At 39.3% G+C, this 13,877-nt stretch overlaps 1 protein-coding gene across 1 annotated transcript; it reads left to right on the top strand.

Moving 5' to 3' along the window:
* The first annotated feature begins 5,500 nt into the window (after positions 1 to 5,500).
* LOC141643037 (eukaryotic translation initiation factor 2 subunit alpha homolog) lies at positions 5,501 to 10,635 on the top strand. The gene is made up of 8 exons (XM_074452061.1): positions 5,501 to 5,690; positions 5,821 to 6,221; positions 6,706 to 6,762; positions 6,846 to 6,932; positions 7,043 to 7,189; positions 9,213 to 9,317; positions 10,014 to 10,112; positions 10,229 to 10,635. The coding sequence occupies exons 2-8, from the start codon at positions 5,850 to 5,852 to the stop codon at positions 10,376 to 10,378; spliced, it is 1,017 nt and encodes a 338-aa protein (XP_074308162.1). The 5' UTR covers positions 5,501 to 5,690; positions 5,821 to 5,849; the 3' UTR covers positions 10,379 to 10,635.
* The last annotated feature ends 3,242 nt before the right edge of the window (positions 10,636 to 13,877 follow it).

Raw genomic sequence — 13,877 nt, 5'->3', positions numbered from 1 at the left:
CTCGTATTAGTCCCATAATGGGATATTGGTTGATGCGTTGTGTTTGGTTATTTGATATAGTAATTGTATGGTGACGGTTGTGATTGCGATTGTGTTTGTGATTGTTGTCTGTGGTTCTCAAGGCGTGTCCTCGGCTGAGTGGGGTCACTTGCGGGAGTGGCTTCACGCCCTAGTTTCGTCTTCTGTGGAACCCGCCACAGAAGGGATGTGCACATTAATGGACAGGGTTATCGCTCACTATGTGGAGCGGGGATTTGGTGGGTACGGCTGCGGTCCCCCATCGGGGCTGGTCCGGTGGACGATCGGTGATTGAGATTGTTGGGATTGGTGTGATTGTATGTGTGACGGTGTGAGTGAGTATGCATTTATCGGATTGTTGATATGTATATAAATTGTGTGATTAGTACTGACCCAGTTTAAATGTTTTAAAACTCGTAGTGATCCATTCGGGGTGGTGAGCGATTTGCTTAAGCGGTATATCTTGGATACGCGTGGGATCTAGTGGGGATGGAGTCATCACATATCGAGTCTTTAGTCTTCATTTGTGTTTGTTAGGACAGTTCCTTTCGGTTGGTTTATAGTTTGAGAGCGATTGTATTTTGCTTACGAGTTGGCTTTGTTATGTAATCACTTAACTTGTTTAATAAAGTATGTTTCTTCATTGTCTTATGATTATCATGCCTCGGGTAACCGAGATGGTAATATCTTCATACCTGAGTGGTCCTGGTAAGGCACTTGGAGTATGGGGGTGTTACACTAGGATGCAAGTTATTGACCTGACTGAGCGGATCTGTTCTACCTTGATGCTTCGGAACATGCACGAGATGGCCAACAACCAGGGTATAGGGACAAAGTTAGCGCAGCCGGTTTGGTGTAGAGGACTCGGGGTGGACACTAGAGTCTTCCACAGTTATGGGGTTGATCCCAGCTTTTGGAGACCATCGGAGGAGACCGAGTTTGGCTGCCTCGCGGGACCGTGGGGAGCCAACTATGGCAGTCAGTTGGATAAGGCAGGGAGATGGACCGCGCGGTGGAGGCTATTCAGCTGGAGCTTATCAGGGAGCGGGAACGTCTGGAGCAGGGATATCGGGCACCGAAGGTGGTGAGGATATGGAGGAGGGTGCGGATATTTGATTTACGCCTTGTTTCTGGACTTTTTCCTTTGGATTCGTTGTTGGATATTTGTTACACTTTCATCGTACTCTTTTATTTTGGATGTTGTAATTGGCCATAAGGCCACTACTTGTTTTCTGTACTGCTTTTGTGTCGTCTGGCTCATGAATTTGGAGTTGATATTAGACCTCTAGCTGTTTGCAGGATTAAACATTTGGTGTTATGTATAAGAAATGTTGAAAATCGTATTCTGCCCTGGAAAATTCGGCCGAGCATGCCAATACTAGGTCGAGTATCGCATACTCGACCGAGTACTTCTAGATACTCGACTGAGTATACGGACTTTGCGCTTCTAGTTGTTTGGATAGATTATAGAATCGCATGAGTATCTATTTTTCTGTTTAAGCATGCTCCAATGTTCTGGTGTCGAGCTAAGACTTCTTGACATGCACCTTGTTTATATGATAACGGTATATGATCGGAAATTGTGATGAGACGGTAATCTTAATATGAGAACCGGAAAGAGGTGAAGGAATGGTAATGGTGTCACTATGGTTTTATACGTACAATTTACATCTAGTTACTCATGTTGCATGTGCCTATTCTTCTAAAATTGAATGAATATGCTAGCCGTTCGCTTAAATTACAGGCGTGTCATACTTTTCACGCGATGTGATATACGTTATATGGCTGTTGTTTCCTTACGCATTTATAAGTTGGCCGGACTAATAGGTGGAATGAACTTCGGGGACGAAGTTCCTTTTTTAGGGGTAGATAACATCGCGGTAAAACTTCTAGCAAGTTGACAGAGTTCATCTATGCTTCACCTTTAATTTAACTTTAACTTCTAAGTTGTCACAAACTTATGTAATATGTGTTTTGAAGTTCAAATTTGTTATGTAATTTAAAGATGTGGTTGTATACAAGTAACAGTATAGTGAGTCTATAGTTGACAAATTATGTCGAAAGATGTTTATAACCTAGTGTCATATGAGTCTTAAACTTTATTTTGGTGGTCGTCGTAGTAGTAGTAGTAAGAGATCTTTAGGTGCCTTATCTTGACGTTTTGGGAAGTGTGAGACGAACTTCGGGGACGAAGTTCTTTTTTAAGGGGGAAGACTGTAATACCCGCCCTATTTAAGGACTTGTTAACTGACCATTTGACCATGGGAGACCTCTAGCAAGGGTTATGGGAGAGGATAGGAGACCTACGTTACTGTTTGCTCGACCTAGTGGAGGTTACTCGGCCGAGTAGTAGGAATACTCGACCGAGTAGGGCTTACTCGTCCGAGTATGACTATACTCGACCGAGTATCACGTCTGTTAACGCGTTATTATAAAACGCGGGATCGTAAACCTTATTTCATTTTTTACGGTTCTTTTATCTTTCTAACCCTAATCTCCCTTTCTCCTACTTATCACCCACCTCTCCCACTCCTTTACCTTAGACACTAACCCAAGAAGGGGGAATGGTTCATGCTTGGAGTCTTTGAGTCGGGATGTCATCGTTGTCGACTTTGGTCTGCGTCTTAAGGTAAGTTTGTGTTCCGTTGTTATCTCTCAGTAGGTTTTTGGGGCAGTCTAGCAATAGGATATGGTTACTACTTGTAGGATTTGTCTCGGAGTCATGTCTGGCTAGTTGTTGGATGTACTTTCATGGATTAGCGATAAGGTAGGGTTTCCTTACTCAGTTAACTGTATAACTAATTTAATGTATTATTGTGATTACGTGATTTGATTGATTGTTGTTAGTGGATTGGAGTATGGGGTGTTGGAGTTGTGATGGTTATTGATGTTCGCGAGGTGCGTCCTCGGCTGAGTGGAGTCACTTGCGGGACTGGATTCACGCCCTTGATTCGCCCTCCGTGGAACCCACCACAAGAGGGGATGTGCACATTAATGAACAAGGTTATCGCTCGTTGATAAGCGGGGCTTAGGTGGGCAAGGCTGCGGTCCCCCACTGGCAGGGCTACAAACTTTAGTGTGTAGTCAGTTACGAGATACGATTGGGAGTTGGAGATTGGTGGTAGAACAACTGTTTTATCTTTTGCCTTTGCTTATTTTTATTATTCAGTGAACTGACCCCGTGTTGTGTTTCAAAACTGTGGTGATCCACTCGGGGTTGGTGAGCAGTTGGTTTAGCAGGTACAACTAGTCTTGATGCGAGCGGGGCATGGAGGGGAATCGAGTCATCACGCTACCGAAGTAAATACATTTGTCACTCATGTTTAGTAGTCCTTTCAGTTGTTATGTTGTATCTTTATCACGTTGTTCTACGATGTAAAGTGTAAAACTATTTAATATCTGTTCTACTATTGTTCATTTGTTCTACCTACCTCGGGAAACTGAGATGGTAACGCCTTTATACCATGGGGTGGCCCTTGGTAAAACAACTTGGTATATGGGGGTGTTACAGTGAGGATGGCCGAGGATGCACCAATTTAAAAATACTATATTGTACATGCATTGATCGATACATACTAATCCAAACAACCGAGTAACACGAGCATGCATCTATACTAGCCCAAAATATGAGCCGCAATATCTACAACAACTAGTCACCATAAAATGTCATGGAGGTTGAAGGAGCTCTTGATGTTGTTGAAAAATTCACACGAGCACTACCTGATGAACTAAGACATGTAGCCGGTGATCTAGTAAGAATGCTCATACTTGCTCCATGGGCCGATATAGGCCATATAGCAGTGAAAGGAGAGGAGTCGGCTGAAGAAAAGAGGCAGAAGGCGCTAGTTGCTTTGCTTGTGATGTGTCCCTTTGAATCTTTAAACGCTATAAACAAGCTTCTGTACTCGCCTCATTTGGATGTGAGCCAACGAATAATGATACTTAATCCTATGACTGAGGCAGCTCAAGAGCTTGCTAATTCTAAAACTATAGTTCAAAAAAAGCTGTCAAGACCTCTTATATCAGTTTCAGAAGAGCCTGAAGTTTGGTTTTTTGCCTAGCAACAAAGGCCCGTTTGGTGTTGGGACCTGGAAAGAGATCCCGGATTTGAAGACTCCGCTAAATATGACTTACTCTTTTAAAAGAGAACTTTTGTTAAAGGCAGGTCAAATTAGGAAAGGTAAAACACGGCGGTGGTGTCGTACACCAGAAAATGTAGGTCTCGGTGAGGTTGACTGGTCCCGCAACAAGTTTCCTCATTACGCAGCATCATTTATACTTCTGGCCATGCAAGGGTTCGATAAGAAAAGTCATGATGTTGATTTGCTTGGAAGGGATTTCATTGTCCTTGGAAAATGTTCTAGCAGTTTATAATTGGAATAGGAGCACAATATTTGGTACAATCAGGTTCTGATCTTCTCATGGTATTACGTTTCAAGGAAGAAGTATTAAATTCAGGTGGAAATGATTACGATGTTGACCGACCTTGTGAAACAATTGATTTTTTTGGTCTATAGACTTGATCCTAAAGAGAGAAGATGGGAGGAAATGGAAGATCAAGCGACATTGTTTGTAGGTGGTAATTCTATCATGTTCGTTTCGGCCAAATATTTGCAACCTAATTGTATATATTTCACCGACAATTTATTTGACCTCTTTGGTATGGTGGAAGGGCTTGGTGCACATGATATGGGTGTTTATGACATCAAATGTGAGAAAACATGACGATTTTATAACCAACCTGCTAAACTTCGTCGACAAATTACTAAATATCGTCGATAATTTGTAATGACTTTCCTAATCTACCCCTCGCCCACATATTAACCTCTTTTTTTTCAAGTACGACATTTCCGTCACCACCGCTTCAATTCCGCCACCAAATTCAAGGAATCGACGACGCAAGTAATCAAAACTAGTTTAATTTGTAATTAGTTAGTAGATTTAGGTGGTTTAGAATAAAATCGTTATTGTTAGAACGGATTAGCGATTATCGATTATTGGGCCCAAAATTAATCTAAGTCGAAACATGATTTTTTTTTCTCCTAGACGAAAAATTTCTTCATCCAGATCCTGTTTCGACTTTTTTTTAAAAAAAAAAAATAATAATTTCCGTTTTAGATTAGTTTTCGGCGCAGGCATTGGTAATCGTTAATCCGTTCGTCAAATAATAAACTTAAAACGTAAACATATCACTTCAACATCGTTACTAACTTGATCGTTGTTACCGTCTGTAGTCAATATGATTAAAACCATTTTAATTGAAAATTCGTAAATTAAACTACGATTTTTTTCCAAAAAAACCGTCTTTTTTTGTTTTAGAAAGATTTTATTGAGTTATAATGCTACCCACCTTTTGTAGATAGGTGTTTTAGAAAGATTTAGAGAGAGATAAGGTGGGAGTTAATGAGGGACAATATTGAAAAGATGAACGATAATTAGTAAAAGGGTCGACGATATTTAACACGACCGTTATACAATAAGCGGGCCGATGTTGAATTGTTGACCCGTACATACACCAAATAAATCTACACAAACTTTCCTTGTTCATCCACAAACGACTTAAACCCTTAAAAACAAGCACCCGCAGGATTCCCAGAATACTCAAAATCACGCTTCACCTCCTTCTCTTATCACTTTCTTCATCCCAGATTTACGATTCCAATTCTTAAACAGTAAGTTACTGATTAATTTCTTAATTGAAGGTTTATAGCGTTTAACTTAAGATTCTTGGATGTTTGTTATTGAATTTCATATTTAATTTATTAGATAGATAGATAGATGATTTGGTTATTGTATAATTAGGTACAGGGCTTCTCAAATCGATTAGACGAATGGCGAATCTAGAGTGCAGGATGTACGAGGCCAAGTACCCTGAGGTAGACATGGCAGTGATGATACAGGTTAAGAACATAGCGGATATGGGGGCTTACGTTTCACTACTGGAATACAATAACATTGAGGGCATGATTTTATTCTCCGAGCTTTCGAGGCGTAGGATTAGGAGTGTCAACAGTCTGATCAAGGTTGGCCGCATTGAGCCTGTCATGGTTCTTAGGGTTGATAAGGATAAGGGTTACATTGATCTCAGCAAGCGTCGTGTTTCTGAAGAGGATATTGCTCACTGTGAGGAGCGCTACAATAAGAGCAAGCTTGTTCACTCTATTATGCGCCATGTTGCTGAGACTACCTCCACTGATTTGGAGGTTTGTCTCCCTCTTTTCTCTGATTTTCACTTGATTCATAGTCATCATCTTTATGCATGTATTTCGCCGTCTATGTAGAATGCCTGCTGTTGTAATTTTTCTTGTAAAAAGGCCGGCTTAGTGCTGTTTTTTCGAAAATTGACTATTGCTTATGCCTTGGACCCTGTTTGGTACTCACCAGATTATTAGCAGCAAAAATAGCAGATTATAAATGACAGATTGAATTAAGCATAAAGCCATAAATGTTTGGTAATTAGCGTGTTTAAGTTAACAGATTGCTGTATCCATGTGTAAATGATTCATAGATTCATTTATAGTTCGCTATACACTTTATGCTGAGTTATGTTTGGCTGCACGTTATACTGTGTCTCTTTGACTCTATTCGCACTTGTTACTCAGTATAGTATACTGCTCTTTTCTATTGACGGTAGCTTAAGTATGCTGTCTTTGTTCATGGATGTAATCACGTTTTCAATTTATGCAGGAATTGTATGTGCGTTTTGGATGGCCCCTGTATCGCAAGTATGGCCATGCTTTTGAAGTAAGATTTCCATCCTTATTCTCCATCCTTAACTTTATGCTTTCAGGATAATTTTTATTTATTGCTGTTTCCAATGACTGTAGGCATTCAAAACAGTTGTGACAGACCCTGACTCTATTTTGGATCAACTTACCTATGAAGTCAAAAAAATCGGTGATGATGGTCAGGAGGTAAGACCTTACCAAACATTTGCTCAGCCTTTGTGCGTTTGTCTCTGCAAAAAAAATTTTATTCACACTGCATCATTTGATGAATTGTGTGTCTTATACCTATTTTGCAGGTAACTGAGGTGCTTCCTGCTGTGACTCCAGAGATCAAGGATGCGCTGGTGAAGAATGTTAAACGAAGAATGACTCCACAACCTTTGAAAATCCGTGCTGATATTGAACTGAAATGTTTCCAGTTTGATGGGGTGCTTCATATCAAGGTATGTTTTTCACTTTTGCTCAAGCTGTGCGCTTGTGGCTTAAATAGTTTGGGTTAGGCTTTGCTTGTTATGTTGGAAGATGTTATCCTTTGATGTTAATTTGTTATGCACATCATTGTTACAGGCTTATCTTTCAAATATTTTGTGCCGATTATGTACATTTTCTGAAACCTTTACTCTGCTTGATGATTAGGATTTGACCTGGCTACTTTATCTACATTATTGATGACTTACTGTATGGGTGGCTATTGTCGTTCTATTCCGATTAAAGCCTTCCCTACTCCGACCCCTCGTGTTTTTGTGCTTGTGTGCACATGCTGGCAACATTACTATATTCGGCAACTCTATCTTTTTTCCTTGTATGGATGTGACATGTTAGACCAATATGTGTGGCTATTATGGGTTTAAATTTATCCAAAATTTTGGAATATTACAAGGGATTTCCTTCTTCACAGATATAGTACTTACTCTTCTTTGGATTTGTAATATGATGGAATTGATGGAATAAGTCATAATGAGTTGCTAAGTTGTTTGATTTCCAATTTGTAAAGCAGAAGCTGTTAATTGCAATTTTCATTATTTATCGGGTAAAGCTTGCTTACATCCTACGCCCATGACCTTGCTGTTGACCAGAGCTTTAAGTTCTGGGCTGACATTGTTTTATTTATAAGTGTTCCCTTTGGTTTTAGTGAACATGCCACTTCATATAAGACCTTGTGCTTGGGTTACTGGGTTAGTTAAACCTTTAGCAAATCTCGAATCGGTTTAAGCTTATTCTATTATGGCGCTTGCGTAGAAACTACATGCTCTCTCCTTCCCAGTCAATTATATTTATTTGGGGTTTTGCACCAAGTTTAAGAGATAGGGCTGTTAAATTCACTTTACCCTCTTAAAATTTTATCATTCCCTCACCTCTAACCCTGTCGTGAACCACTCCCCACCTAACCACCGTTTCAGTCTGTCCCCACCACCCACCACTCCCATCGGTCCCCTCATGCCCAACTTTATCCATCACAAGAATTGGGAGTCACCGGCAACCACACCTAACCATCCCCATCGGTAACGGTAACTTTCCTTTCCTAAAACTCTCAAACCTTGTCCCCACCATCACCATCGCTGCTCTCCGCCAAAACGACTATCACCCCACAAATCTAATCACCATCTTCACCACTAATCGTTGACCACCCTTCACTCATGCAACTTGCCGACCTCAGGACTTCTTGCTTGTGGGTTGTTGAATTGGTGGTGGAAGGAAATTGGTTAGTGAGGATGGAGGTTTTGGGGTGGTTCTTAAGGTTGTTTGGTGGTGTTTTCAGCTCATATGAGGTGTGAGGTGGTTATGAGGGTGTTGAAAATGGTAATGGTGGGATTTGTTGGTGTCTGTGTGTTGGTTAGGTGTTGGTGATGTGGGTTGTGGCCTGTGGGGGTTTTGTGGACAGCGGTAGTAGTGTTGGCTGGGTGGGTGGGGGGAGTAGGAGTCATCCACATTGCGGAAATATAACAATGACAAGAACGAAAAAGTGAATGAGCAAATAAAGCAAAAACACGGGAATGACCGAATGAGTCTCACTTTGACAATGAAATTGGACAAGTTAAGGGTTCAAAAGGGGATAAAACTATAAAAGTAGAATATAATATTTAAGTATCAAGAACACAAAAAGGGTGTGTAAGTGTGTAACTATGTATGGATCCAGGATATAATTGTAACTTTGTGACTTGAAACTTGCCAAAGGAGGGAGTAGTAGATACTAGAAAGTGCGTCCGGCAAATTAGATTTTACATATTCATATCAAGTTTACAAGCATGTTTTATGCAGTACGGCAATGTAGATACTGGTTCCTTTTGATGGTTTAACTGCTCGGTTGAGAGTGGACTTAATGAAGGGTTTTCTTTGTAATTTAGTTTTTCTTGTTAGAGTGACAACTTCTATAGTGAGTTGGATTTCAAGATGTTTGGAAGGGATTATGGCACTTTTTATATGATGTGTTATTTTATTCTTGATTATACTTGTCCTATATTGCAGGAAGCCATGCGCAAGGCTGAAGCTGCAGGAACAAATGATTGCCCTGTGAAAATCAAACTAGTTGCACCACCTCTCTATGTTCTGACCACTCAGACCCTTGATAAAGTGAGTTTGTTGTTCCTTCGATTATACATTATTGTACTATCTTCTTGCTATTTTACTTGTATCTGTCAGATCTGTTAATGTGGAGTTTGCTTCTTGAATGTGTGGAAGATTTTATAATTTGGGTTAGTTGTAGCTTAATTTGGAAGATTTTATAATTCGTATACTTGCACATTTGCATCTAGTATTATAGTCATAGTTTTGCTACAAAGTGCTCCCGAAGGTTTCTTGCTTATGCTATGAAGAATGGTGACTCAAGGGAGCAAGTATTCTGTAAGATGTAATTGTCAAATGTGGTAAAGAGGATAGGATGATGTAGGTCTTCTGTAGACACAGCCTGCTTGAGGAGTAAGTAAAGGAATTAGGTAAAAAGCGATAACCAAGGTGGAGCGAATCAGCAAAGGGGAACTAGGTGAAAAGCGATAACCAAGGAGGAGCAAATAAGCAAGAATCTTGTTAATAGTAGTATTATGAGAGATGAAAAGTGCACTGGTTTTTCCGTTTCTTTTATTTTACATGGGACAGTGAGGCATCCTGTTTTTCCTTGAGGGTAGATTTCTGAAATTTGTTGAAGGGTAGATTTCTTATTCAGACACTTGGATAAGAAATAGACAACTAGGTATTTGTTTTTGATATGTGATGTTATTCTTCATATTTGAGTACCTTGTGAATTATGCAAATGCTTTGTGGCAACTGTAGGATCAAGGTATTTCAACCCTTAAGAAAGCTATCATTGCTTGTACTGAAGAAATTGAGCGTCATAATGGAAAGCTTACGGTGAAGGATGCACCTAGAACTGTAAGTATTTATTGACACAGCATAAAGGAAGAATTCCCCCCTCTCAGTGTCTCTCTTTCTGCCTCTCTCCCTCTCTGTTAAAGTGTTAATCGGCTTCATTTTGCTTATGTGTACAGGTGAGTGAAAGGGATGATAAGCTATTCCAAGATCAGTTGGAAAAATTGCGCCAAGATAATGAAGAGAAGGGCGGAGATGATGACAGCGAAGAAGAAGATGACACCGGAATGGGGGATGTGGATGTTGAAAATGCTGGGTTTCAAGTTTAGAGCGTCTGGAGTTGTCTTGAGTAATACAGTACCATTTTATTTACGTTCCTGATTTGTTGTTGAGTTTTGTACACGGCCACAAATGTTTTTTTTTTTTGGGAATAGGCTTACTAGTTCCTGACTACAGTTGTCAGGTTCCGTTCTTGTTTAACAGCGTTGTTGCAGATACTGTTGAGCATATTTCACGTAGTCTTGTGCTTTCAGCTTTCTGAGGCTACACGCCTACATACAACCTTGGATGATGATGTTCCATCTCATATGGTCTGTCTGCTCGTAGACTTGATAAGAGTCAAGGCAATTGAATTGAGTGCTATTTACTCTTATACGAGCTTTAATTAGGTACTTAACTAATTATCAAACCCATTACGGTGTATTAGACACGCAATGCAGGATTCAACGGGATGGCTCCCAGAAAAAAGCTACTCTATAAAAGAAAACTGCATGGGATGGTATCTGGCCTAACATTTTGTATAAGAAGATCTGGTAACGCCTTCATCACGGAATCAAATGCGACGAAAAGTTTCAATCTTCCACTTATTCATTATAATAATAGATTTTAAACTCTCATATTGTGTGTGATATAATACTCAGCGTAAATGGGAACAAAACTTCCCAAAAGATAAAGTTAATACACAAATTTTAGAGAGAGACGAAGAGGAAAAAGGATCTAAAATTTCAGAGAAAGGAGAGGAAGAGACAGTAGTGATTTGATCTAGTTTGTCAATTGGTCTCCCTTGTGACGGGTTACCATTTGTGGCGGATATTTTGTGAGATAAAATGGTAACAAAATGGGTAAGTGGAGAAAGGGGACCACATGAATAGTGTTGTAGAGAGAGAAAAAGTGGGTACTTTGTGAGGTAAAATGGTATCCGTCACTCAAGAGTGACGGATATGTGCCGTCACAAACAAGAATTTGTGCTAGTTTGGTAGTTTTATATTAAAGAAAATGAAGAACAAATGATCCATTAAAGTTTAAAAAAATAGAAATATAAATAAATTATTTGATTGTTAATCTTGTGTAACCCCATTTACTAAGCGAATGAATGAGTATGCTAAGAGACTCTCGCAAAAAGCAGGTGGGAGACCAGGTGAAAAAGGGGCTATGAGACAGAGACGTCACAAGTTGAAGACGGACACAAGCAAGACAGATATTAGATATTGTGGCGTGGTTATTCAAAAATGTGACAACACTTGGTTGAATATACATGAATGTTGGAGTTGAGGCTGATGATATTAAGCATGCACTAAACACAATGTTGAGTATTTCTAGTGCTGTGAAAACATGGTGTTTATGAATCATTACGAATGAAAATTAGTAACTAGTTTTTGTCTCTCATCTCTTATTAGTGCTATGTTGTCAGATTAATTAATTAATAATAATAATAATACTCACATTTGACCTGGTCCTCCTCTACTTTTGTCTTTTGCAAATCTTACACGTGCAATGGATAACACATTATTTCATCCTACATTTTTTTTGTAGTTAATTACTTCGTACAAATTAGAATGTAAGTGAGATACCATGTCTCTTTGTTGTTTATTACGGAGTAACAAATTTGAAAGGATGAAATAGGTTGATCTTATCCTAGAGCATTAACCTAGTTTTCTTATTTAAAAAAAAAATGAGTGATACCTAACTTAACACGCCTATTAATTTGTCTTCATTATACTATTCCAACTATCATTTGCTTTTACATCTATCTACTGTTATTATTGTTACTACTTACTGAGTTATTTGTTATTTCACCTTAAAAATTGCAAATTGAGTTTGGATCTCGCTCTGAAAATGAAAAAAAAAAACGAAATACCTAGTTTCATAAACCTAAATATGAATTCACCTTAAATCAATTGACAATACGTAGTAATCTTGGATTGCTTTTTTTTACTTCGTATTGATGATTGGATGGCAATAGGACGCAACTAGAAATGGACAACGAGCTGGTTTGGTGCGGGCCGGGCCGAGTTGGTGGAGGGGTGCCCGAGCCCACACCACGGGCAAGGGCGGGCTGGGCTGGGAGATGATGGCCCTAAATAGTCCCAGTTGGTCAAAATGGCCTAAAAAGGAGCGGGTTTGGGCAGTGTGAGCTGGGGTAGAGGGAGCCCGGGACCGGCCCGGGTATAGGAGCGGGCTAGGTGGGCCATGGGAGCGGCCTGAGAAATTGTTGACCCGGTTGGGCAGGAGGGGAAAATAAAGGAAGTGTAAACTAATGATTGGGACGGAGGGAGTATATTGTTTGTTGTAACTTGTAACATTCTTTCTCAAAAAGTGGCAAGACTCAAGGAAAAATTCGGGTGAATTTCTTTTATTTACTATGAACTATAGCTAGGCAACTTTCTATAACAACCCCGATGGCGTCTAATTTAGGTACCATTTGGTGACACCAACTCATTTTCCTTGATGATTCCGTGTGTTGGAGCTCGACACCCAAACAACGACACCTACTCATATGAGGTTAGCATGAGATAGTAATTGCGTCTAAAAATAAAAGGTAAGAAATAGTAAATTACTTGTAAGAAATGAGCTTAATAGGTTATGTTAGATAAATATTGGTGGGATAGTGCTTTCATGTTAATTTGATAGGACAAATGACGACGATGATACCATTACCATTAGTACCATGGTCTTCTTATGGGTTGTGTCATGTGTGTGGCTTTGCTTTACGAAAAAACACATATAGGGTGTAATATCAGCGTAACAATAAAGCCACGCATTGGAAAATCCCTACCCCACTCGGCACTGGCCACTCCCCTTTGTAATTTCCATCAATTTAAGAGGTTTCTTTGGTGCAATGTAGTTTGCCTGCCATGCTTCTTCATTTCTAGATTTTCCAGATCTTAATGACAAGTTTCGCATATTTCCACTCTCGGCATCTCCATCTTTTGTTAATTTTCCTAAATAGGATTAGGCCAACTACTTCTATTACAGTATCTTAACATTCCTAGATACGCATGCGTATAAGTCGTTTTTATGTTATCATTGTAAAATGTAAAATAAAACATATACTTCGTAGGTTATTTTATGGAAGTATTTCCTTATTTTTGGGTTTTTTGGCTCTGTTTGGTAAATGACATATTTGCCAAATTTCAGCATATTGAAGAGATTTAGCATGTTTGACTTACGAATATGCTATTTAGAGCGTTTGGTTAATGGCATATTGAAATAGCATATTGGGGTTCAATATCTTGCTATTTTTGCAATATCTTTGCTTCCTACTAAAGCATATTAGGTTAGCGGATTAGAAAGAAAAAATATTGTCTTATTTACCCCCTTAAAAAATACTAACCTTCCTTTTATATTTAGGCCCTGTTTGGTAAACAGCGGATTAATATTAGCAGAAGCAGATTTAGAAAGCAGATTTGACTAGCATAATGATTTAGCAGATTTGACTAGCAGATTTATTTAGCAGAATTGTTTTAAAGGTGTTTGGTAATTGACAGTTTTAGATTAGCAGATTGTTTAGATTCTTTGTAAAATGACAAATAAGGATATGAATAAATT

Source organism: Silene latifolia, chromosome 2 (assembly GCF_048544455.1).
Source record: "Silene latifolia isolate original U9 population chromosome 2, ASM4854445v1, whole genome shotgun sequence".
NCBI lineage: Eukaryota > Viridiplantae > Streptophyta > Magnoliopsida > Caryophyllales > Caryophyllaceae > Silene > Silene latifolia.
Note: the sequence above shows the minus strand (reverse complement) of the source record. Positions and strands in the feature narration are given on the sequence as shown.